General features: G+C 40.1%; 1 protein-coding gene across 8 annotated transcripts; it reads left to right on the top strand.

The window, feature by feature from the left end:
• Window positions 1–134: 134 nt before the first annotated feature.
• Window positions 135–21,091, top strand: CD47 (CD47 molecule). Of its 8 annotated transcripts, none has more exons than XM_039732732.1 (12): window positions 143–578; window positions 3,651–4,001; window positions 5,351–5,389; window positions 7,554–7,643; window positions 9,303–9,404; window positions 9,772–9,864; window positions 10,382–10,477; window positions 11,928–12,020; window positions 13,733–13,764; window positions 16,050–16,074; window positions 16,733–16,760; window positions 18,702–21,091. In XM_039732732.1, exons 1-11 carry the CDS (start codon window positions 533–535, stop codon window positions 16,756–16,758), a joined length of 993 nt encoding a protein of 330 aa, XP_039588666.1. In that variant the 5' UTR covers window positions 143–532; the 3' UTR covers window positions 16,759–16,760; window positions 18,702–21,091. The 8 variants fall into 8 exon arrangements, with proteins under 8 accessions (XP_039588663.1, XP_039588667.1, XP_039588666.1 ...); XM_039732734.1 differs by lacking the exon at window positions 16,050–16,074 and adding an exon at window positions 15,585–15,591; XM_039732736.1 differs by lacking the exon at window positions 16,050–16,074.
• Window positions 21,092–24,279: the final 3,188 nt, after the last annotated feature.

Here is a 24,279-nt window from a genome sequence, read left to right as displayed (position 1 = left end):
GGGGAAACGAAAGCGCTCCCTCCGTCCGCCCCCGCCCACTCCAACGGGGGTTCTGCCCTTCAAAAAATAAAAGATGTTTCGTAATCAACAAAGCGGTGGAGGAGTCTCCCCGTCAACGCTTCCCCTTTTATTGGATCCGGCATCTTCCCCCGGCAGCCATTTTACGCGGCCCCGAACGCCACGCTGTGCGTGCGGGGAAACGCGACCCACAGCACCGCGGCCCCCGGAGCTCAGCCGGGCGTGGGATACACGTCCTGCTAATCGCTTTTAAAAGACACGAAACATCACCCCAAACAAGCCTTATCACAGCCCAGCTCCCGCGGGTTGCTGCGGAGTAACCGGGCTGGGGGGAGCGGGGGGGGAGCGGGGCCGGCCGTGAGGGCGAGCCCGCCCCGCGCGCTCACCCCCGCGCCAGCAGCCAATCAGCGGCTGCGGCGCCCCCCCCCTCAGCCCTCCCTCCGCCGCCCGCCCCCTGCGGCGCCGCTCGACGAGCCGCTGCGCCGGGCCGCGCCGCCGCCGCTGCCGCTCCGCCATGTGGCTGCTGGCCGCCTCCGTGCTGCTCGGCGCCCTGCGCGCAGGTGAGTGCCCGCCGCGCCCGCACTCCCGCCTTTCTCTCCCCTCTTCGCCCCGGCTGATCTGGCTGCGGCCGCAGCGATCGCCCCGAGGCGCGTCCCGGCGCGAGTCGCGCGCGCGGTGTCTCCGGCGGGGAGCCCGGGGTGTGAGGCGGGTGCGAAGGAAGGGCTGAGCCGCCCCGCGAGCCGCGGGAAGGGGAAGGTCGGGTGGCGGCGGACGGCGGCCGGTCCTGGGGCCAGCGGGGCGGAGCGGCCGCCGCCCGTCCTCCCGCCGCTCGGCGGGGCGACTCGCGGCGCTCCTGCCCGGAATTCCCGGCTCTTCCTGCTGGCTGCCGGCGCGTGTGGGACCGCGGGTCCGCAGTGGTGGATCGCCATCCTTTGGGAAGGAGCGGGGGCACACGCACACAGCGCACGCTGTTTTCCAGCCCCCGCCGCTCCCCGCGTTGTCCCCGGGGCCGGCGGTGGGCTGCTTCCCGCAGAAGTTGCGGAGGAGAGGAGCAGGAGTGTGCCCGGAGCTTGCTCCTCTCCTCCCTGTGCATTAGGGCAGCTCAGCCCCGTGTGCTTTCCCGACACTGTCACGCTGCTCCCCCGCTGCACGGGGTCCGGGGTTGGCGGCGTTTCTTGATCTTTAATGATTTGTGCGCCATCGAAGTGCAGCTGACATTGCACAGTCTTAAATTCTTATTTCTCTGCCTTGAGAAGAAACTCGGTGGGGGGACAGGGCTAAAAAAATGTCACCGAGGTGCAGGTGCTGTAGTGTTGTGCTGTCAGTGAGCAACAGATCGAAGCTTGCGCGTTTAAACCTCACGTCGAAATCCCGGTCTGTGTTCCGGTGTTAGCAGTGGACTGGCTTAAATGTCAAGTGCCCCAGCGTGGTTTCCATGAGGAGGTGAGAAGGGCCGGCTCCCACCATCAGGTGCAGTGACCGCACTTAACCAGTTTTGCCAACCGTGTGTGGCAGTTCTGAGTTTGCTCTGCATGTGCAGAACCTTTCTGTGGCAGCTTCGCAACTGCAAGTTCTTCAGAAGCCCCCGCGCTGCGTAGTGTGAGGCTCTAAAATTGCCACCTTCATGTGACACCTCTAAGATGATAATCCGTAAGAAAGTTGGAGGCGAAGAGCCCACCCAGTAATCCATTGCCTGCACGATTTGGTAACTGGTGGGAGAGGGTTCTCTTGGCTTCGTCTTGGCACCAGAATTGTTGGGAAGTTGGTAGTGGAAGTACCATCTGCAGGAAGCCGTGGGGCTCCCTTTAGTGGGAGAGCAGCCACACAACCTCCTCCAAATGTGCTGGCTCTGAAAAAGAAGAAAAATTCCAACAGTTGTTACCATTATTTAGTGTGAAACAGGTGTGACATTTATTTCACAAAGAACCATTGAAGGTTTTAATTGTGTATGTTTGATTTTTATTAGGGCATAGGTTGAGGTTTGTGTATGGTTTCCCTTTGTTCTGCTTTTGTTGCTTTTATTGGTTAAATGCAACACAATGAGTAAACCAGAGAATACTTCCTTCATTGTGAAGTGCTGTCATGCATAATATATACAGAGCCCCTTTATTTTAAGCTTTTGATATTCAGTAGTAATCCAGGAAATATTGTTAGAATATTAAAGCGATACTTAAAACAGGAGTGTTTTTTTTTAAATGTGATCTGAGACTCTTGAGTTGAGGGAAAAAAAGCTCTAAAGAGCTACTGCAAATAGTGACATAACTATTTTTTTCCCCTTTCCTTTTTTTTTTCTTTCTCCTCTTGCCCTAATTAAGTTTAGTCATTAAATACATATCATCATTCTGAGCTGGTTTTACACATGTGAGTATAAGTAGTTCCCCTGAAGTCCCTGGAGCTATTCCAGTTTGTATCAGTGCTTACAGTATTAGGGGATTTCATATCCTTTCCCATATTTAGTTTTATCAGGTGGATGTAGTAAAGCATTTTGAATTATTAATGGTTCTGGGACTTTGAGGAGCAGTTACTATGAAGAAAGCTATTAAACTTTGTTATGACTTCATACCAACAAATAGAGAAAATAAAATATTCAAACCTTCATGGCTTACAGCCAAGCTAGTTTAATCAACCTATTTTTTTCTGGTTCCTGATGTAATTTATATACTGCTGTTACAATTTTTGATGTTCTTAAGAACCAATGAATGAATCTTCATTTCTGATGAAATCTTGTCATTGGGGTGAAGTCTTTCTTGAAACAGTGGCCAGTCAGTGCTACTGTTTTAGAGCTGAGGTGCCGTGTGGGAGGGAGATGGGAAAACCCAGCAGTGGATACAATTGTCCTTTGAGGTGTTTATTTTTCCTTACCTGCATTGAATGTGATTGTTAGAGGCATTAGTCATGGTGATTCGTAGTACAGGTTGGTGATTTTTACAAATTCTCCATTTTCCATTCTGTTGTGTATGCAGTCAAATACTAAGTAGTAATCTTATTAAATATATGGTATTGTGTGTGCACTTTCTTCACTGGAAAGGAAAAGAGAGAATTTGGAAGAAATTATCTAAACCTATGGGCATTTGGCTCCACCTTCAGAGATAAGAGGGAACAAGTGACAAAGCTTTCTTGACTAAGCTGCCCTGCCTGCCTTTTCTCAGAAGTGAGACTTTCTTCCTTGTGTCCTTAATGAGCTGTCAGTGAAGCTTGGGTGGAGCTGATGCCTGGAGCTCAGTTTATAGATACTTGTGTGATCAGCAGCAAAAAACTGAACATCAGTAGAACAGTTCATGTCATCTGTATGCTTTGCAGAAACCAGTCAGTATTTCCCCTTGTGAAACAGAAACGTCCAAGTAAATAAATGGCAGTCAAAATTTTTTTAAAAATGTATGATAGGTTATGGTATCTATATATAAAATTAATGTGAGAATGGCTTGCGTTTGTGTAGAATTGTGTAGTAAGTAGAATTATAATAATGCCTTTTTTTCCATCTTCTCTTGATCCCTTAAAGCATGATTCTCTTTTTGTGGTTTCATGGGAGAGTTTGTTTTGTTTTCCCAATTCACTTGTTGTAATTATTTCTTCTTTGTTTTTGAGTATTAAGAAATAATTCTGAATGTGTCAATTTTCATTTTTCTTTATAGGTTCTGCCCAGTTGTCACTTTCTGGAGCAAGTATTGTAGAAAAAAATGACTGTAATGAAACTGTAGTTTTACCTTGTTATGTGACTAATCTAAAGCAGAACAATGAAAATACCATGTTTGTTACCTGGAAAAAGGAAGGAATTACATTTTTTTCTTACCATGGAGGAAACAAGAAATTTAATATTGATCCATCATTTTCATCTGCAAAATTTTTATCCCAACCGGAATTAATCACGGGTGTGGCCTCACTGGTGCTGGAGAGTGCACAAGCAACTGTTGGAAATTACAGCTGTAAAGTAACAGAATCAAACAGAGAAGGAGAAATAAAAATGGAACTTAAAAACAGCTCAGGTGAGTTTCCTGCTATTGTTTCAGAACCTATTGGAACAGGAAAGCAAGCAAAATGTTAAGGGAAAGAGAAAAATAATGAACATGGCAATGTGTTCCTTTAAAGTGAAATACAAAGCATGCAGCACTGAGGCCTTTTAACTTGCAAGCTGATATGGCTTTTTTAGGTTTAAGTTAGAGGAGAGTGCTTCCATGGGAAAGATCTGAACACATTTTTTCATTCTGTAATAATGTCTGAGCATGATTTAGGTCCCATATAGGAAAAATCTATGCTTTCCCACATCTTTTTGATTATGTAGATGCTGATAGATTCAGCAGTCTCATGTTATTGTGTGACATATTTCTGATCATCTGCATAATACTGAAATGAATACATCCATCACACTGTCTGCAGAGATCTTTTCTTGGAAGAATTGCTTCTTGCAACCTTTAACTCTGCTGGAAAACTACAGGTAGAACTAACAGAAATTCTGTTTTAAGAGCTCTGAAACTCAGTCTGAAAGTAGGCAGTTTTCTAGCGAGGTTGAAAATGCTACTGCTAGTTGGCAGCTTGTTGTGGTTTTCTAGCATTAAATGTCATGTTCCAAAGATGGTGTTTAAAGTGATGTTAAAATGAATGAGATTCACTAAATGAATTTCTCATCTAGAGAGCTATTTTACTTTATCCTGTCGGGCCCTGCCCACGTTCTCCAGCGCCTCAGCTGTTGGATAATGGGTTCTGCTGTACCTGTGTTATCTCTCCAGTGCTATGCAGATGTGACAGTTTCACTGGACGTAGGTGTGCCCTGTTTATGTCTTTTGCACAGGAGACTTGCCTCTGGAGAGCTGCACAGAAGCACTGAATGTGTTGCATATATGTAGCACACAGAGCCTTACCCATGGACTCCAGAATTTTTTTGGTTTTGCTATTAGTTTTTGCATTTCACAATAAAATATTTGTGAAGCTCAAACATATGTTGCTTGTGTCCTGCTGTGGGCATTTATGTAATTCTTAGCTGGGTCTAGTTGTTGAGTTTACCATATACCCTGCATAGCAGACACGATCCTGAAATTGAGAAGCGCACAGCCACTGAAAGGGAAGATGCTAGAATATCATTCTTTTCTTAGAACACTGCAAAAACAAGGAAGAGATATATACAGTTTGTTTCCTTCCTTCTCTTACAGCTTACTCAGGCTGTTTTGACTGTTCATGCAATTCAGGGTTACTCTCCAGAGGAGGAAGCAAGGCTTGAGAATGTTGGAGAATCAAGTCCCATTTGCAAGTTTTGTTTTCTGTGTTTATATAATTATGAAATTGGTATAAAGACAACAGAGCAGGAAACTGATATAATTTTTCTAATTTCATTTTCTAGTTGTCAGTTGCGGCGACGAAACACCAGAGGAAAAATGTGGTTAGTGAAAAACTCATAGTTTTGAGGTTGCCTTAGGTTTGAGAGTATATGCCAGAAAATGTAAAACTTAGATTGGAGGGTAAAGAAAAACACAGTCGCTTGCTCTCTCTCTCTCAGTTCTTCTGCACGACTTTCTGTTGCTTGCTCCTCCTCAGTGTTCTAGAGAAACTCTTGAGACAATAAGCTAATCAAAGAAAGTTTAGTGAGTGAGTTTTGAAAAGGATTAGTGGATAATGGAAATCTTGTACCAGTCTTCACTGGGTCATTTCTGAGCAATGAATTCATGCTGTCACTACTAGCATGCTCCAATTGATTCTTTAACAAGATAGTCATACAAGAGCCAGCTATCCTCCATCTCTCTTAAAGAATTCCTGGATTCACCTAGGCAGTGGGTAAGAGTGTGAGCAAGATTTCTGTGCAAGTGCCTTCATCTTTGTGAACAGACACACTTTCCTGATCAGGAGAGTGACTGTCAAGTTTTTCTGTTTCCTTATCTTTTTCCTCTCTCCATCTCTTTTCTTGCTGCTTTTTCTCTTCTCTTCTTTCATTGTCCTTCTTGTTTCTTCTTTTCTTCCTTGCCTTTTTCCTGTTTCCTTTCTCTTCACTCTTCTTTCCCTCAGTCTGGAAGTCTCTCTTCTTAGCTTGGAGCTGACTGCCCTATATTGGCTCTCAAAACACTACTTTATGCCAGGAGTTCAGCTGATTACTATGAAGCACCAGAGTAAGGGAAGTATATTTCCAGGAAAATGCTTTCAGCAGTTCCTCTTCCTTGCATGTTGCATGTGTCTGCAGTATTGCAAGCTCTTCTGTACAGGAAGTTCTTTCAGACTCCAGGACCAGACCACACATGGCTCTGTGTTGCATGCTGAAGCCCCAGCAGATACCAGGCTTCTTGGTTGCTTTCTCTTTGCACTGGATAGCGTCAGCTGGAAATGCTGCAGAGGAAGTGAAGTGGCTCTCAGAGTCTGCTTGCAGTTACTTTCTTCAATTATTCTCAGCTGCATCAAACAACATCACTGGAATTTATTTTGTCTAGGGAGTGGCCACTGTGCATTACAAGTTACTGTTCAATATTAGTTGCTTTTTCAATATTGTAAATGAAGCAAAAAGCCTTGCTTTAAACAATTCAATGAATCAACCTTGTTTTGGTGAGTTAGAAGCAATTTCTCCATTTGCTTGCCTTTAGCTTAATGTTTGCCTTGTGTTTCTGTTGTATGCACTATATCTACTTCTTTGACCTCTCGTGGGAGGAGGGGAGGGAAAGAGGGAAATTTGTGAACTTAGAAGCTGCCCTCAGGGTATTTAATTGGCATTTAAAATTGTGAGGTATTGCTGCCTAATTACATGTTTCTCCATACATAAAAGTTGTATCTGTTGCTCCAGAAAAATGCAACAAATGCATATTAATAGATTAGAAATTTCTTTGGAAGCAAATGTGCAGGCAGAGGAGTGGTGGAAAGTGTAATGTAAGAAATGGAGACTTTGGATTCCACTGAGTGAGCCTAAATGAATATATGAGCAGAGATGCAAGAATTAACTGCATTTTCTAGCTCAGTGGAGATATTTTCAGAATTTTATGTTGGAAGGTGGCTCACAGGGTCTTGGAGCATGACTGACTGAACAGCCTACGGCATCCAAAATGCAGGGGAAAAAAGTCTAGATGGCTGATGTTGGGAGAACTTAAAATTGTTTCCTTCTCACTTAGGCTAGCTCCTGTATTCGTTATCACACATCTGGATTTCTTCCGGAGTTACTGCCATTGAAAGTAGAATAGAATGGCTGAGAAGGCATCAGATTGGACCTTTCATATCTTCTCTGCTTAGCCTAAATTTTGTTTTTCTGATTTACAGAGATTTTTGTAGTTCCACAAGTTCAGTGGCTTGTAGTGCCAAAAATTAGCACCAGCATATTCTCTGCTCCAGTGGAAGTTAATAATTCCAGTTTGGAAAATACTGGGATGGCTGAATGTACTGAAAAAGTAGGTTGTCACACAGAAAAATATAAAGGCAGAGGACATAGGTTTCTTAGCCTATTGCAATTCTTAATGCTGAATTACATATAATATTGGGCAATCTACAGCACAGTCTAAGAGGAATGATAAATACAAAGCAAACAGCCTCTGTTTTTATTCTCTTCCTACTGTTTTTCTTTGTTTATTCCCTAGGATCATGGTTCCTTCTCGTGGAAAGGGCTGTCATCATATCATTGATGTGCTTACTTGTTATTTTATGTGCAGCTCAGTTAAGTGTTATTGGTAAGTATTTACTCTTTAATTCTTTGCAGTTGCTGATTTGTCCTGAAATCACTTCCATGCATAAAGGCATCCATGTAAAATTAAAAGTGGTACTCAGATCTAAAAGATGTGTGGAAATCATTCCAGATAATACAGAGAGGTGTGGTATGTGTGAAGCTTCTCTTCACAGTTGATTCACCATGACATTATTGAATAATTCAAAAATGTTTCATTATATGTCCATAAAATCAATATGATAGAAGGATGTATCTTCTTAATGTAAATCTTTTCATTAGTCTTTTAGCAGTGGTTTAGTTACAAGTTAACACTGATGTCTGTGCATTCGTTACATTTTTTTGGAGGCGGTGCATCAATTCACCACTGACAGACATCCTTAGATGTTCTTTATACATTGTTGTCCAACATCTGTGCAATGCAGAGTGTGCTTTATGTCCTGGTCTTTTAAATGGTGCAATTTATTATCTCAGTCTTTGAGGTTTTTCAGCCTTTTTCAATTTGTAGACTTCTGAAACATAAACATAAAAAAGAGAAACATTTCAGCTAAGAGTCAAGTCCATAAGAAATGGAAAGTAAATGCACTCAGAGTGATTTGTAATAATCACATGCATATTCAGCCATCTATGTATAACTTCCTTTATTACTTTTTCATGAATCTCTGGAAGTTATGTGACTCTTCAAAGGTCCATCCATGGTCCAAGGTTGAAAACTAATACATACTTTTAAAAATTATTTTATCTCTGTATTGCTATATTCCCACTTTTCATATTTTATAATGGTATAGGAACCTCTGATATGTTCAGGACTTGTTATTGCCCTGCATTCATAGCAGAACTTCCAGTTTTTTTAGGAAAATTATTTCATGGAGAGCACTGTCATTTTATAGCAGTAATTTTAGTGTGCTTGGATGTTTTTGCATCTGGGCAATTCACTGAAAGGTCTTGGCCTCTCTGGGGAAATGAGGTGTCCTATCCCGAACTTAATAAATATGGGTGTACTTATTGTTTGTTGGGATTTTTTTGTGTTGGTGCATTTTTTCCCTTTATATTTTACTCTTTTAGATAACCTGGGAATCCACCAATGATACTTTATGCCTTTAAATAGGTTGTTAAATTTGGCACGATTTTTCTGTGTACTATTTGGAAATGTTTGTTTTCTTGGTTTTGTGTGTTGGCGGGTGTTGTATTGGTTTGTTTGACGTGGGTTTTTGGGACTTTAGTTTACAGAATTGGCTTTTAGGATTTAAGTTCCTTTGGGGACAGAGGTGATGTGATGTGTCTGAGCTCACAGTGTGTCATAAAGAAGAGAATGAAAGCTGGAATTTCTAAATCCCTGTCTTGACACTCACCTGAGTAAGAAATTTACTATAACATTTGAATTAACCTGTACCATGTTCCAGAGTTACTCTGATAACATATCAGCTGAATTGCATGAAAGGAGGAAGTAAGAATTTGACTGAAACCCTGATGCCAGGTGTCATTTTTCTGAGTAAGCCATATTAACCATAGCAATCAATAGAAACAAATTAAATCTTGGGAGTGGATATAGTTTTAAATTTTAGGAGTTTGAGTTTCTTTATTTAGGAACAGTCCAAGTCATAAATCTGTGTATTTCAGTGCGAGAATCTGTGTGTCTGATTGTTTTCCTCTCTGTCTCTTTAAGGATTAAAATATGAAATTGAATCTCAGAAGAAAGTGTGCATTATTGTAGCACTTGTCATCTTTGCAGTTGTAGCTGGTGTAGGTGCAGCTCTTTTTATCCAAGGTAAGTGATTAAAATTGCTCTCAATTTAAGGGAATAAGAGCAGAAAAGAATATCTTCAATTCTATAGTATGAAGATTAGTACCACCTATTAATTGTCATCTACTAATTTTGAAATAAAAAGAATATACGGACTACAGCAGAAACAGCATTGGAGTTGTCAGGCCCTCAAGTGATCATAGGAAGATACTGACTCAAAATTTATGTATATTTTCTATCCTACTGCCTTGGGTGAATATTAAGGACTAGAGAGTGAATTCTGGTTCCTTCAGTGGGAAATTCGGTGATGCCAATGATTTATGTTTGTTGCTTTATGTGTTAATCCAGTTAACAGTTTTGGTTTTACTGATTCCCACATAAATGTTTGCAGATGGATATACTGTACAGAATCAGGCTGGTCTTGGCCTAATTGTAATCCCTGCTGTGATTTTGGTACCTCTTCAGTACGTCATGTTTGGAATTGGTGAGTATTTCTTTACTCACTAACACATGGATTGAAGCAAACTGAGCTACTCCCATAATCCACAAAATATTCTAATTTTTATAAATAGATGCTACAATAGCATCCTGGGTTCATCACATTTATAGTATCTTGAAACAAAATGTTTAGCCTGTGTTTGTTGGGCTGAGTTGCTTCACAGAAGTAGGAGTTACCTGCTTAAACAGTGAGATTTTGCGTAGCACATCTGAGTGATTTCTGCTCACCCTTCCTGGGTTTAGGGAGCAGGTTGAATAATTAGCTCTGAGAATGGTTTCCATTTTTTTCTAATTGTGGTTTGTTTGTAATGTTATTTTTATATATATAATTGTATGTTTGTGTGTACATACAGGAGCCTTGACTTGCAGTGACTTGTAGGTTTCTTACCACACTGGTTGGCTGAGCTTAGAATTTAGGAGAATCTGATGTCTAGCTTTATGCAATTATCTGTATTTTACATCTCTGTAGTTAAATTTTTAAATTTTGTTTCTTTTTTCTCCAGTTTTTGACAGTCTACTGCAGGCAACATTGGCTCTGATAGGTTTGAAACTTCTTGGGTTTATAATTGCTGTGGTTGGTTTTGCACTGTGTGTTCCAGGTAAGCAGTTAAGTCTTCTGTGAAAGTGTGCCTTTTGTCTACACCTGATGTTTGTTGATTTCTAACACTAAAACTGTGAAAATGGCTTACACTGCATGGAATGTTAGCTAGTACTTCTGTAAATGCAGTTTAGGACTACTGTGCTAATATTTTTATCTGGTGAATAACAATAATAGTCACCCAAAATCAACACTAACATGCAAAATTAAAACATGCAACACTAACATGCAAATTTTTTTTTTTAAGCAGATGCTCACAGAATGCAGTCATGAAACTGATGTATGTAATACTTCCTTTAGGCTATTCTTACTGAGGCCTAGGGTATTTAGAAATTAAACAATAATAATTTTTGCATGTTAAGTGATTAAATCAGAAATGCCTTGCTAAACTGAGTCCGTTAATATTTCAATGAATACCATTAAAACACATTACAAAGATAAATGTAGAAACAGTAAACTTGGATTTGTTCTAGGGCTGTTGTAAGTGTGGTTGTGGCTGACACTGTTTCATCACTGAAAAACTGTCACTTCACTATGGTGAAGGAACTGCAGCTAACCACCACACACAGTGATATCCCTTGTCCCTGCCCCTGGCCTCCCTTTGTTCCCTCCCTGCCTTCCCCTGTGCCACCAGAGAACCCCGCAGCAGAGAAAAGGGTCAATTTAGGACTAGTTGTCCTTGGCAGTGTATTTAGTAGGAGAATGCATATTTGTGTTCCTTGTAGGCACTTTATGTTCCTGTTTTATTGTTTTGTACAGATACTCTTCATTTTAGTCATTGATTTGTTGGGGGATTTAAGACCTATTTCTCCTTGAAGTGGTTTCTAAAGATTTGTCTAACCTGGGTGAAATGACAGCCCTTTCAGTGGAGTTGTGATTTGAATTTTATGCTTATTGTTTAGTATTTACAGAAGTATTTGTAAGTTCTGTAAGTTGTAATAGTAAAATAAACTGATGAGAGATTTCTGGTAAAGCATTAATACAAGGGTTTTTTTGAGGATGTTTTATAATGCTTGTAAATGCAAAGTGTGCCTAGTTTTTTCAAGGTGTTCTTCTCCAATACATACCTTGTAATGTTACCTGTATCTCTGGGAGTTCAGCTCAGTGACCCTGAACTGTCAGAAGAAACAGCTCGTCCTGGGTTAAACTGACAGATAATTGTAATAACAACAGTATTGTATTCTGTCATGGAATACAATTACAGGCCAAAACAGTTGGGATTGAAGATGTATCAGCTAAGCAGGATAAATCAGTAAATGCTTCTGTATCATTAAATAATGTATACAAAAAAGAAATATGCAGGAGTAGTTCTGGGATAGCTTTGAAAGTGAAATTAAACATGCCTGTCTTTATCAGGTATATTTATTTTACTAAGCAGTTATATCTGAAGATAGGATTTTGTGCTTTTTTTTGTGTCAGTTGACACAGTTCTTTTATTGTGTTTTTCCCAGCCTGTCCTCCATTACATGGGTCTGTTCTGATTGCTGGCTTAGCTATTATGGCTATTGCAAGTTTGCTTAGTCTGGCTTACGTGTTTATTATGGGTAAGTAGCACCTAATATTCTGCATTATTTTCCTTTCAAATAGACATAATTTATCTGAGCACAAGGTGTGATTTCACAGTTACATAGTTCTAAAAATTACTGAAAAGTTGTCTGGTATGTGTTGGCTTTGTTTCATAGAGTATGTGGGGAATCTTGAGTTAAGAAATCCACAGTTTATCATCATAAACTGTTTCAAGATGAACACAGCCAGGTTTCTTAAGTAAGAATGTTTCTGTTGTAGGAGGGATGTTGGTGTTTAAGTTCTCAATTTACACAGTTGGCCAGCTGGATCTTAGAATGAAGAGAGCAAAAGGGTGTAAAGGATTCTGTAGAGTGGGTTGTGGGATGGTGGTGACAAAAGCTTATCAAAACATGGATTTAAAGAAGCAAAAATCTGCCTACTGATTTGCACTAGTTAGAAGTAGGTTAAAAGAAGAGCAATTTGAATGCACACCTTTCATTTTTGTGAACCCTGGTTTTCCTCCTGCTTAATTTTAAAACCCAGGATAAAAGAATAGCAAGGCATCGTTTCAGAAACTGATCTGTTCATCAGATCTCAAAAAGATGAGAGATTTAAAGATGTGCTAAATAAGCAAAACGCAGCAATGCTGGGTGATTGGAATGCTTGCACACCTCAGCATAACATTGCATGGACTCTACAGCTTGGATTAGAGTGGCTTTGGTTTCAAGCTGTGCACAGGCTCTTCAAACACCTCGTTGTTGTCCACCTTCTGTGGACACAGAACTGTGCAACTGAGGATATGTTACTTCCAGACTCAAGCTGCTGAAGTGAGTGCAGTCACAAGTCTGCACTGAGCCATGCAGTCTCCCAGGTTAATGTGTGCACACCATGTGTGGGCATGGCCAGAAAAAGACCCTGAGACAGGGAGAATTTCCAGTAGAGAAGAAATTAAGGCAGAATGCCTAATATTTGATATCCAAGACAAATGAAGATGAGTCAAAAATATGGCAGATGTGAATCAAGCCTTTTAATAACAACAATAAATTTATATTTTATTGACTTTGGTTTACTTCCGTATGTTTGTATAGTATTCAATGCTGTGTGCTCATGGTCTGCATAAATGTTGCATTTCTGGTTTGGTTGTGCTGGCTGAAGAAGTCAAATGTGACTGTTGGGGTAGATTCTAGCATGCCAAAATAAGCACAATGAATAGTGAGTAACCTAATTCACCTTTAGAGCTGAGTGCACGAGTGGGGCAATTCACATGCTGTGTGTGATAAGATTATTTGGTCCCTAAACAGAAGAGTGCTAGAGGCTCTAAGATTTCCAGATCATAGAATTAAGTATCTTTGGACAGGGGAAGCTGCAATTCTGGGTGTTACAACTCTGTTGCAAGCCTTATCAGTAGACAATACCTTTTCCAAGGTAACAAGAGACAAGATGAGAGGAAATTGCCTCAAGTTTTGCTGGGGAAGGTTTAGATTACACATTAGGAAAATTTTTTTCTCTGAAAGGGTGGTCAAAGATTGAAACAGGCTGCCTAGGACGTGATGAAATCATGATCACTGGAAGTGATGTTTAACCTCTTTGGGACAGGGGTTAGTGGTTGTGCTTGGGTTGGGCTTGCTGGTTCCTTGGGCTTCTGGGAAGTCTTCTCCAAACTTAACAATTCTATGTTTCTATGTTGTTATTTGGTTGATTGTGACAGTTATTCATCTGCTTGGTCACTTTTTTTTTGTAATTATTTTAGGTTCCAGAATGAAAGATCATCCTCGTCCGGGGGTAAGCTTAAAATTAATAAATTTGGGGTGACTAGATGGCTCAGGGGATTGTAGTGAGATACTGAACCTTTCTTCACTAGTTCGAATTCAGACCAGGTTGGTAGCAAGCAACAGTTCTGGCTGTGTAACAGATGTCTAATGTTGAGTGAGTTGGTGGTCTCTATTGTCCCTATTGAGTGTGTCTGTAGTAGTGTAATTGCCACCCTGACATAGGGCTACTCTGACTGTTGTGCCCAAGTGGAGTTTCCATTGCTGTCTCTGAAAAGTGGTGGTAGTTTGGCATTCTTTTACAATGCACTCTTCCACCTGAATATTTAAAAGCCATTTTTCTCACCTTATTTAAAAGCTTTTTCATTAAAGTGAGTGTAAAACATCCAGGTGGCCTGTAAGAAAGGAAAAAACCTTTTAAGTCTTTGGTCTTGTACACCAGAACGCTTTGGTATTCTGTTCAGTTCCTGGCTATACAGATGGCATACCTTGAGCTTTTTTCTGATTTTCCTATAATGCCCCATAATTTGATGAGACCTTCTGAAAAGAATGTGCCTGTCTTTAGGTAACACAGAACAAATTGAAAAATACCTTGTTTTTTTAAGAAGGCTTTTGGTTGGTAGTTTTGAATTGCAGAATAATTTCCAAAATAATTTTCACAGACTTACACAGTGCTTTTGAGTGAATGTGAACTGCCTGATTTCTGGTGTTTTCCAGAAGTAAAGAAAGAGGCACAGCTGTAGAATACCAGTAAAACTTCCTTGCAGCAGGGGAATTTGGCAAATACTAACTCATCCCACCTCCTGGATGCCAGCCATCATTTTAGACACATTTTCAGGTCTCTAGTCTAGAGCCTGAGACCCAGCTGTTGAAGGAAGATGGTTTTTAACAGTGAGAGCTGACTGCAGTTAGGACAAGAGATTTCTAGGTTGTTTTTTTTTTATTTCCTTTGCTTTTGTTCATCCATTTTCATTGTAAGGAATAGTATTTCAGAGGATTAGCCTTTTTTAATGGAAGGGATATAAGTGCACAGAGTTTTAAAAAATGGAAGGAAAAGAGGTTAAGAGATGTTATAAAAATGAGCTGAGAATTGAATTGAAGGTATGCTTCATTCAAAATGAAATCTTGCCTTTATCTAACATCCTTGTGCTTACTTGTAGAATAGAAGTAAACAGGGCAAGAGAGAATGGGGTTTTTTTCCTTAATTTAGTTTTGGTTGTAAATAAACTTTGAACTAGAAACCTGCATGCAAAATAGCATGCTTTGATGGGAACTCTGTTCTCTTTATGACCTGCTCTCCTTACAAGGGGGTCTTCCATGTCAGCAAGGAATTGAGAAATAAATAGCCACAGCAACACAGGAATGAACATCATGTTACTCTCTGAATTGGGGACAGGAATGAAATCAAAAGAAGTTTTTAAAACTTAGAGGTTATTGGAAACCTCAGCTAGTGCAAATATGCTCTTTGCAGCTGCAGATAGCTGAGGGCTAGATACAGAGGAATTCAAGTGATATAATTTGTTTTTGTGAACTTAGGGCTGGGGAAAGACCTGGTGGAAACTGGAGTGTCTTAACATGCTGCTTGTTTCCATCAAGGGCTCTTCAGCCTATATTGCTGTGCTTTGAGGCAGTAAATAGGTGTGAAGTATTTTGAGAATACACTTTGATTCTGTGTCATCTAATGATTATGGAAAACTTAATATTGGTGAAGGGCATAATTTTGACACTGGGGCACACTTAAAAAATTATTGTTGAGATTTTCCTGAGTCGAAGGGTGAAAATGTGTGTTTTTGAAATCTGCCATCTTAACCAAGTACTGATTTTTTTTTTTAGCATTTCTGTAGGTTGCATGTGTTGTTTCTGATGATTGTCTACCAGACTAAATGCACAACTGTCATGTATTTCTTTCTGAGGAGATTCCACTTGATTTGCTTGGCTACTAATTTTCTTTTCTTTTTTAGTCCTGCTGCTTTGTTACTAACCATTGATCAAATGACAGAAATGATCAGTTAGGTTTTAGAGCTTAAAAGTAGTATCTGCATGGCTTCCGCTGCCACCTAGGGGTATTTCATCTGGGTAAACGTCACAGTAAGGGAAAACTACTTGGAGAATGCAGCTATTGACTGATAAAATTTTTTTTCCAGACCTTTAGTCATTAATTTGATTAACATTAAGCTTTCTTCGTTTTTGTAGAATCACTACTTACTGTATATGTCAATTAGAGTAATTTAACTGTGGCCAGCCAGAAGTAAACATGAAGGCTTTTTATACATATATATATTTTTAAATGTTTTGCAGAAAGCTGTAGAAGAACCACTAAATGGTAGGTGATATTCAAGGTTTATCTTCTCATTAAGGGATTAATTATGGATAAAGATGGTTCTAGTTCCCACTACCACAACACTAAGATGGCAGATCAGTGTGGCAACTTATGTGGCTCTGTGAGTCAGTAAGAGTTTGATTTCTCAATAAAATGTTGCCTGCAGCTGCAGACTCCCTGTTTTATGTCACTGTGCTTGCTAGCCAGAGGCACTGTTTGACTGTTTTAGGACAAATCTAGTATCTCATGATACTATGTCCATGCTCTTTGCTTTGCAAAATGTCCAGCTTTTAAGGGAAGAAGAGGGACTTGTATTGAAAATTGATGTTAATTCATAAAGATTTATTTGGGTGAAATACTTAATGAACATCGTACATCAAATCCTATCTTTGCCACTCTATCCTTACCACTCTATTTGCATATTTCCTTGGGTTGGGGAAACTCTCATGGTGTTGAGAGACTGATAGCACTTAAGGTGAGGGAAATTTACAGTGAAGAAGGGATTACTTTAATTTTTTTTTTTTTTGCTGTTATATTCACTAATTGGCATGCTGAGTAGTGGCAAGTTCTAACCTGAATTTTGGAACTAACCTGAATATTAACCTGTGAAGCATTTATTTCTCTTTCACTCTTTACTAATCCATCTTCTTGATTTTTAAAGATGCAAAAGGAGTGATGTTAGAATGATGGTAAGTCTAACAGATGCTTGTTTTAATGACTGAGCATTTGAGGGTTTTGATGTTTAGAGTAACCCAGTACTGATTCAATGAAACTTGAAGGACAGGTTTCAGGGCAGGTGTTGTTCTTATTCAAATTGTATTTAATTGAAAAGAAAGAATAGGGGAAGAATGTGTATTCAGACAGTGAGGAGGATGAGTCAGTGAGAGAACTGTGCAATAGTGTATTTCTGATCAAATGTGGAAAGGCAAATAGCTTATGTTTCCTTTTCACTCATGTAGTATTTAAGATGTATGGAATGTTTCCTTGGTGGTGGGTTGTTCTATTTGGGTGTGGGGTGGTTTTGAGTTTGGGATGGGGTTTTTTGTTTGTTTTGTTTTATTGTTGTTGATATAACTAAGCTTTCGCTCTGCATTTAATGAGTGATCTCCAATGGAAATTGACAGGAAAGTGGTTTAGCTTTCACTCCCTCTCCCCTTCTTTAGGTGTTACTTGAATTCTCTGGGTTTTGTTAGATTGTATCCCAATCAGATTTCACTCAGTTTATTATTTTTGAGATTGCTCTCATTGAAGAGCTTAAATTTTAGGCTAGATGATAAGTTTTGAAAATGAAAACAGTGCTATTGAGTCTTTGCCATTCAGTAGCTGTACTTTTCATGGGAATAGGATAAAAAAGCACTTGTTGATGCTGTTGTTACTTAGGTTTCTTCCTGAATACTGAGCAAGTTTGTCATGAGGTATGACTAGACCCTTAGCCTAGTATTCCTGCATTCAATTACAGCATTTTGCTACGTGGGAGGAATCACTCCAAATCTCTTAGCTCACTTGAAACACTTCTATATCATGCCATTTCTAGGAGGCATGAATTGACAACAAGCAAATAAATGAGGTACTAGTTAGCTCTAATTGGAAAAAGGTGTACGAGTTTTAAAAACAGGTTTCCTTACAAATACCATGTGCTGTTTGATTTGTGTTACTTATGACTGCTACATTTGGTTCACCCAAATATCCCATATAATTATTTTTTAAACCAGTAAGAATACAAGCACTTCTACATTACACAGGACAAGTGCATTGGTGTCTCATAAACACATTGGTAAATGTATACCAGGTAGTAAATCTGAACTGGCTGGAGGGGATGGCAGGGCAAGAACTGGCCACTGCTTATTCTTGACACAGTTGAGACCAGGAAACAAGTAGATATTTGCCAGTCCATTGCATCAGAGCAGACCAGAAGGGAGATCAGGATGGGTTCTCTGCAGTTACCTCATCCTGCTGAAGAACAAGGCAAAATTTTGCTTGGAGATCAGTTTTAAATAAGTTGCGTGTTTTTTTTCTTGGGTTTCATTTAGGTTATGTAAACCTACCCTCTAGTACTGAGGTGGAGCTTCCAAAAGCACAGAAATTGTCAACTACCTATTTAATTTTAGGGTAGAGGTAGAAGACTGTTTTTTCTGCTCTGAAAGATGGCTGCTAACCAGTGACAGAAGGTTCTACAGATGGAAAGCAAATGCTCTGACTCACATGCTGGAGGCAGTAACCTGTTGAGCTTTACCTGCTTCTATGTTAACCTTCCCTGGAAAATTCACACACAGACTGAAGCAGGGATGAATCAGATGCTGAAGCTGACCAGCTTACCAAATAGCATGTGAAAGTAAACTGGCATTAGAATATCTGGACAGGGTGGGTTAGACAGCTGAGCCTGTGAGCCACTTCAGCTTACTCAAATTCACAGGTGAAAGCTCCAAGACAGTGTCCACCTTTCTTTTGTGGAGAGGCTGAAACGTCACTTGATATTAGTAACATCTTTTTCCACTATTTGAATGCTAAATGTGCTTTCAGTTTTGAAATGGAAAAAAAAAAAATCTCTAAGTTGTGACTTGTATAGGCAACACAAAACATTGCTGTTCTTCCCAAACAATATTTCTTTTTCTTTCTTTTTAAATTCCCAGAACTGCAGAGTTATGTGATGCGTATATAAAAAGTACACCGTTGTTGATACACCGTGGCCTTGAAGATGCACTACTCATCGAGAAGAAATTCAGGACTCTAGTTGTTTTGCATGTGTGGCAAAAGTGCTTTTGATATAAATGACATTATTTTATAGTCACAGCAGCTGTAGCAAGGAACATGTGTGTTTGCCCACATGTGATCTTTATTTTGTTTTGTTATGGTGTATACGGGATGGTTGAGGGTGAGAATATAAAAAGCATTATTTGCCCAGTACAGAGTCTCCCTGCAGTAATCCTTAGTGGTATTATTTTTAAAAACTATCATTAGTCACTGCTTTGATAATGGGCCTGCTGAGCCCAGAGATTGCAATACCATTTAGACTATTGTTTTCTTTATTTGTGTGCATGGACAAAGTATGGTTTATGTGTATGATACAAGCAGGAAGTAGAGATTGTACAAATACATATTTTCTGACATTCAGCAAATTTTTATTAAAGAAATACAAAGTTACACACAAAGTTGCATAAGTACAAAGTTCACTCCCAGCTCTCCTGAAATTATTAACTAAGTTCTAATTCCACAAGATGTTAGTATTCCTCTCTGTGGACAGTAGTCATGTGTGCTCTGGTGGCTTATATTTTTGTCCAGTGAGAGGGCTCTCCGTGCCTCCTCTGTATCCTTTGATGAGAAACTGCTCAGCTGTTGGAGCCTAATTCAGCACTGGAATTACAGAGCACAGGAGCTGGTAATCTTAATGCTGAATGTGGTTCTTGTTGTGTTCATGTTGTGCAGTGTGTGGAATTGGAAGCAATTTCAGGCTTTCTTAACTCAGTGAATTTGTGAAAGTCGTGGATGCTTCATAAAAATAGGAGTTTCCTATTTAGTATATTTTTGACAGTTTAAAACCTTCTTTTCTTGAATGGAAAAGAGCGATATAATTTCTGGCCCACGTTTGTGTTGCTACCATTACATCACAAATACATAAAATAAAAAGTAGGAGGAGCTGATGAGGAGTGAGGGAGCTCAGTTTCTGTATATATCTAATGATGATGTGGTTAAAAATCAGTTTACTAGGACTTGCACATTCCATGAGATTCTATGTTTTACAGCTAAGTTCTACAGCTATTTTGAGAGTTGTTCCAATATAGTTAGCTGCTCTTGGACTTTGTGTATGCTTTGTAGAAATCTTGACACTGTTTCCTGTTTGTACTAAGGTACTGTATTTCAAAGGCACACACGGTTTTCTCCTTCTAACAATTTAAAACTTGGGCAGTTTTGGAAAGCTGTTGCCAAAGTCACATAATAAAATCCATGTTTTTAAAGATCCTGAGTAATTTGGCAGTTCTCAGAATTGAATGTTACAAACCAAGGTTCATATCCATGTTGTGGGTGCATGTCACAGGGATTTGAGTCTCTGCACGTTGAACTCCCGAGTTGCATTAAGAATTCAACAAAGCAAAATTGAGGTGTCTGATTTTACAATAGGTGCTGCCAGAATCGTCCCTCTTGCCAAGGCTGCAGGACTGAGCCATTTAAAGCAAGCTATGGGCCAGCCCTCACTGGGATCAGTGGAACTGGACACAGGGAAGAGGGTCACACATGCGATAAAATATGGGAGAATCATATATGACTCACTTTTACTGTCCTACTTTGCCAGTGGGAGTATTCATGGAAGGTTTGAGCTCTTACAGATGAATCTTTTGGTGCAGGTTTTTCCATAATCTCAGTGATACCTAACTAAAGATGGGAGATGGGTCTCCGTTACAATAAAAATTTTTCTAATTTAGTACTGTGCAGTGCTCCCTGTTTATAACTAGTGATTCCCTCTGGTAAGTTGAAAGTCTTAGCAGCAGAGGAATAAAAAACCAAATCAACTGGAATTCTTTTGAGGTATTCTGCCTTATAAAAACAATTATGTATAATAGCTTTATGTTAATTTCTGTAAAGCGAACTGCAGCAGAACCCCTCTGTGTCACTGTGGGATCAGACCGAGCTGTTCCTAGGAATTGTCAAAACCTGAGGAGCTCAGTGGCTGGCTATGGGCTGCAGAGTTGTGGTCCCAGAAATGGGAGAAACCCACCATCCTGTTGCATTAAGGGCTGGATTTCTTGTAGGTGGGAATTGCAAAGTGAGTGTTCAAAAAGTCATTGGTACACCCAGCCAGCCCTTTCCCACCAGTAATTTAAACCAAAGTTGTTCATAACTCTTATGTTTTCATTTGTGTGTGTACATATGTGTGTATATATAAATATATAGACATTTTAAATATCTATAAATCTATAGTCTTTACCCAAGAAACTGTTTTTATTTATGAAACATGAAACGATTTTGTAAATATTGTGCTAATATACTTAAAAATAAAGTCATTTTAAGTTGTTTTTGCAGGAGATTTTCTTGTTGCTAGCACATTGAACTTCTATAGCTACTTCCATCAATTCATAGTCATAGCTGCTCTTCTCTCTGTCTTTATGTATTACCTACTGGATCTACAGGAATGTTCTCAGGGTTACATAGGCTGCTGCAGATGATTTTGGGTGTGTTTTTCATTACAAAGGTCATCCAGATGGTGAAGTGAGTGTGTAGGCTGCCTTGTAATAACTTCAGTTGTGCTCTCCAACATCACCCCTCAAGTGTTGTCGCCCAAGTGCGCTGTGGGAGGAAATGGGAGTAACAAGGTGGTGCTGCTGCTGCCACTGTAACTTCAGAAACAGCAGCACAGCACCTCTGTCCATCCGTCTTTGCAGCCCTGCAGTGGTATTTCTATGAGAAGAGGATCCCTTGTGTTACTGCTGAAGCACTGCTGGATGAGTTCTGGATTTCCTGAAGTTGTTTTTAATGTTCATTTGACTGTGGAGAGAGGAGCTGCAAGTCGTGCCTGGTAGGCTTTCCACTCACACATCCTCTTCAGTGCAGCTGAGCTGATGGGAACAGTGGAAATTATTGGCAATTCCCTTGTTTGTTCAAGGTGACTTTTAACTGTGGCTGTTGAACTTCACTGTCTCTACAGAAATGTTCTGTGACTTCTCTAGACACACTTTCCTCTCTAAAGGAGCCATGAACCATGAATTTGAGCTATTTAAACAGAATTTTAACAGTTTTAGAATTTTCTGTGCAGGGACCCAACTGTAGGGTGAACTGCAAGCTCAGGAATACTGGTCTCAGGAAAACTGCATGCTTGAGCTTCAGGGTGAGGGAAATTGTGCTAATCTAAATGTATGTGACTGGAGAATATCTCAACACAGTACTATCAGTGATGCCCAGTACCTGTGATCCAGACTGCTCCAGTCAGTTCAACTAGGAAAACCAGCCCAAACCTGAACTTCCAGTCCAGAAGCCTTCTGAAAGTGCTTGGTCAAAGCTGTGTAATTCAGCAGTTTCTACCGAGTTACCTGCCTAAGAGTAGAAGTGGGCAGCCTCTGGTTCATTTCCACTTTGCAGAAGAATTTATATTTCTTTCCTATGGAAAATAATGCTTTTGTGCTCTAGTGCTCTGTGCCTTTGTTATAGATGCAGCCAGTGCTGTCTTGTACTTCAGTACCTCCTTGCTTCCTGTGTCTTTGAGGATTCTTGCAAAGCTTTCAGGATGAAAAAGTGTGAAGTGAACTTCCTCTAGTTTCCGTGTTGCTTCCCTACTGTGCCTGTGGCAGAAGCGTAGCAGGGTAGGGCATGGCCTACCCCAAACCCCAAAGGGTTTGGGGAGGTGCACCCCAAACTCTTCACTCTGCAGCTGGGCTGCGGGAAAAGGGCAAGGAGTACTCAAGAAGTACAAGAAAGGGCAGAACCAGACTATTTTTCAATGAAATGATGAATTGGCAAGAAAATTTAATACACAAATGTAAATAGCACAGACACAAGGATCATCTGCTCTGGGGGAGGAAAGCTGCAGTGTTGAAACAAGTTTTGGTTTCTTCTGTTCTTTTGCTTGCTTTTTTTAAAGACTACAGACAGGAGGCTTTTGAAATTATTGGGCTGGGGAGTGGGTGCTGTGAAGGGAAGAGAGAGTCTGCCATGAATACAAGTTTGGTGGGAGTATTAAAGAGCATAGGAACTTCAAGTTTGCCAGAGTGTGAACAGTTTCTCCTAACATTGCTAAAATTGGTACTTTTGGACCCTCCAGAGTTATGGGACTAATTCTGTTTCTTCACAGAAAGGGTTGTCAAGCATTGGAACAGGCTCCCCAGGGCAGTGGTGGAGTCATTGGATGTGGCACACAGTGATACAGTTTTGTTGTTCAGTTAAAAGTTGGCCTTGATGATCTTGGAGGTATTTTCTGACCTTAATAATTCCATGATTCTCTATAGTGCTGCTGCCTGCATGTGACCAAGCAGCTGAGCACATGCAGGTCCTTGGGGATGTGCAGTTGTCACATGAAGTCAGACTCTACCTCCACACCTCAGTGATGTCCCCTGGGCACAGCAACTGCTTTGTGCAGAGTAAAGTCTGGCACACCTTCAACTTGAATTAAAGTACTGAATTTTACTGTCATTCACAATTTATATACCTGCAGATAGTGAAAGATTTTGAAATTCCTCTAATAATTAGTCTTCCTCCTTTCCTACCTCATCCCACACCCTCTCTGCCTTTCTTTTAAGGCTTCACAGTAGGTGGGTGTGCGTTAAACTTGGAATGGTTACCCGACTTGGGGGAAAACAAAGGAGACAACATTTTTCAGAATTTGGCTTGAGGGTACTTGTATTTGGTTGCATTCATTTAATTTTCCTTTTGTCTTTCAGAAGTGCTGCAGGAATTGGTTTTAGAGCAAGAACATTTGGTTGTATTTTGGGCAGTTGGGTTTTTTTTTGTTGTTTTTGTTTTGGGTTTTTTTGTTGTTTTTTTTTTCCTGTGTAAGAAAGCAGTATTCTTTAATAAACTAGATACATGGGAAAGAGGGAAAAAACCCAACCCAACAATTGAAATGCACTGTGCTGTTAACCAGAAGGTTCATCCAAGGACAAATGGAAGTTCAGACAGCAGTGTGGTTGTGTTTGAGGGTCCCAGGACAAGTGAAGAGAGGAGAATCTTGACTCCATGTTTCAGAAGGCTTATTTATTATATTATGATATATATTATATTAAAATGCTGTAGTAAAACTATACTAAAAGAATAGAGATAAAAGATCCTTCAGAAGGCTAGAAAGGAATAGAAAGGAATGAATAACAAAATCTTGTGACTGCTCACAGCCTCGACACAGGTGGCTGTCATTGGTCATCAAGTAAAAACAATTTCACATGCTGGGTAAACAATTCTCCAAATCACATTCCAAAGCAGCAAAACATGGAGAAGCTGAAGCTTCCCAGCTTCTCAGAAGAAAAGATCCTGGCAAAAGGATTTTTCATAAAATATAATGGTGAGACAGCAGTAAGGAGAAAATGGACCTTTAAGATCTATTCATTGCAATTCATGTCATCTAAGTTTGAGCATAGCCAAGCTTAGTTTCACTGAAGAAAAAGGTATAAGGCATTTTGTACTAGTTCAGCTCAGTGAAAAAGAAAATTCACCTAAGATGAAGTAAAGGCACTGTTTTGTGTCTGCAGAGCTCTGCAGGTGTGGGAGTTAGCCTAAGTAGAACTTGTGAGC

The sequence above is a fragment of the Passer montanus genome, unplaced genomic scaffold, assembly GCF_014805655.1.
Source record: "Passer montanus isolate IOZ18808 unplaced genomic scaffold, ASM1480565v1 scaffold80, whole genome shotgun sequence".
Classification (NCBI taxonomy): Eukaryota; Metazoa; Chordata; class Aves; order Passeriformes; family Passeridae; genus Passer; species Passer montanus.
This window is presented reverse-complemented; position numbering and strand designations above follow the sequence as displayed.

Bases quoted from the DNA above. Each gene is read 5' to 3' on its own strand.
- CD47 (XM_039732729.1), top strand. From the start codon at position 533: ATGTGGCTGCTGGCCGCCTCCGTGCTGCTCGGCGCCCTGCGCGCAG. The intron at 579-3,650 runs GTGAGTGCCCGC...TTTTCTTTATAG, and splicing joins GCTCGGCGCCCTGCGCGCAG to GTTCTGCCCAGTTGTCACTT. The intron at 10,478-11,927 runs GTAAGCAGTTAA...TGTTTTTCCCAG, and splicing joins TTTTGCACTGTGTGTTCCAG to CCTGTCCTCCATTACATGGG.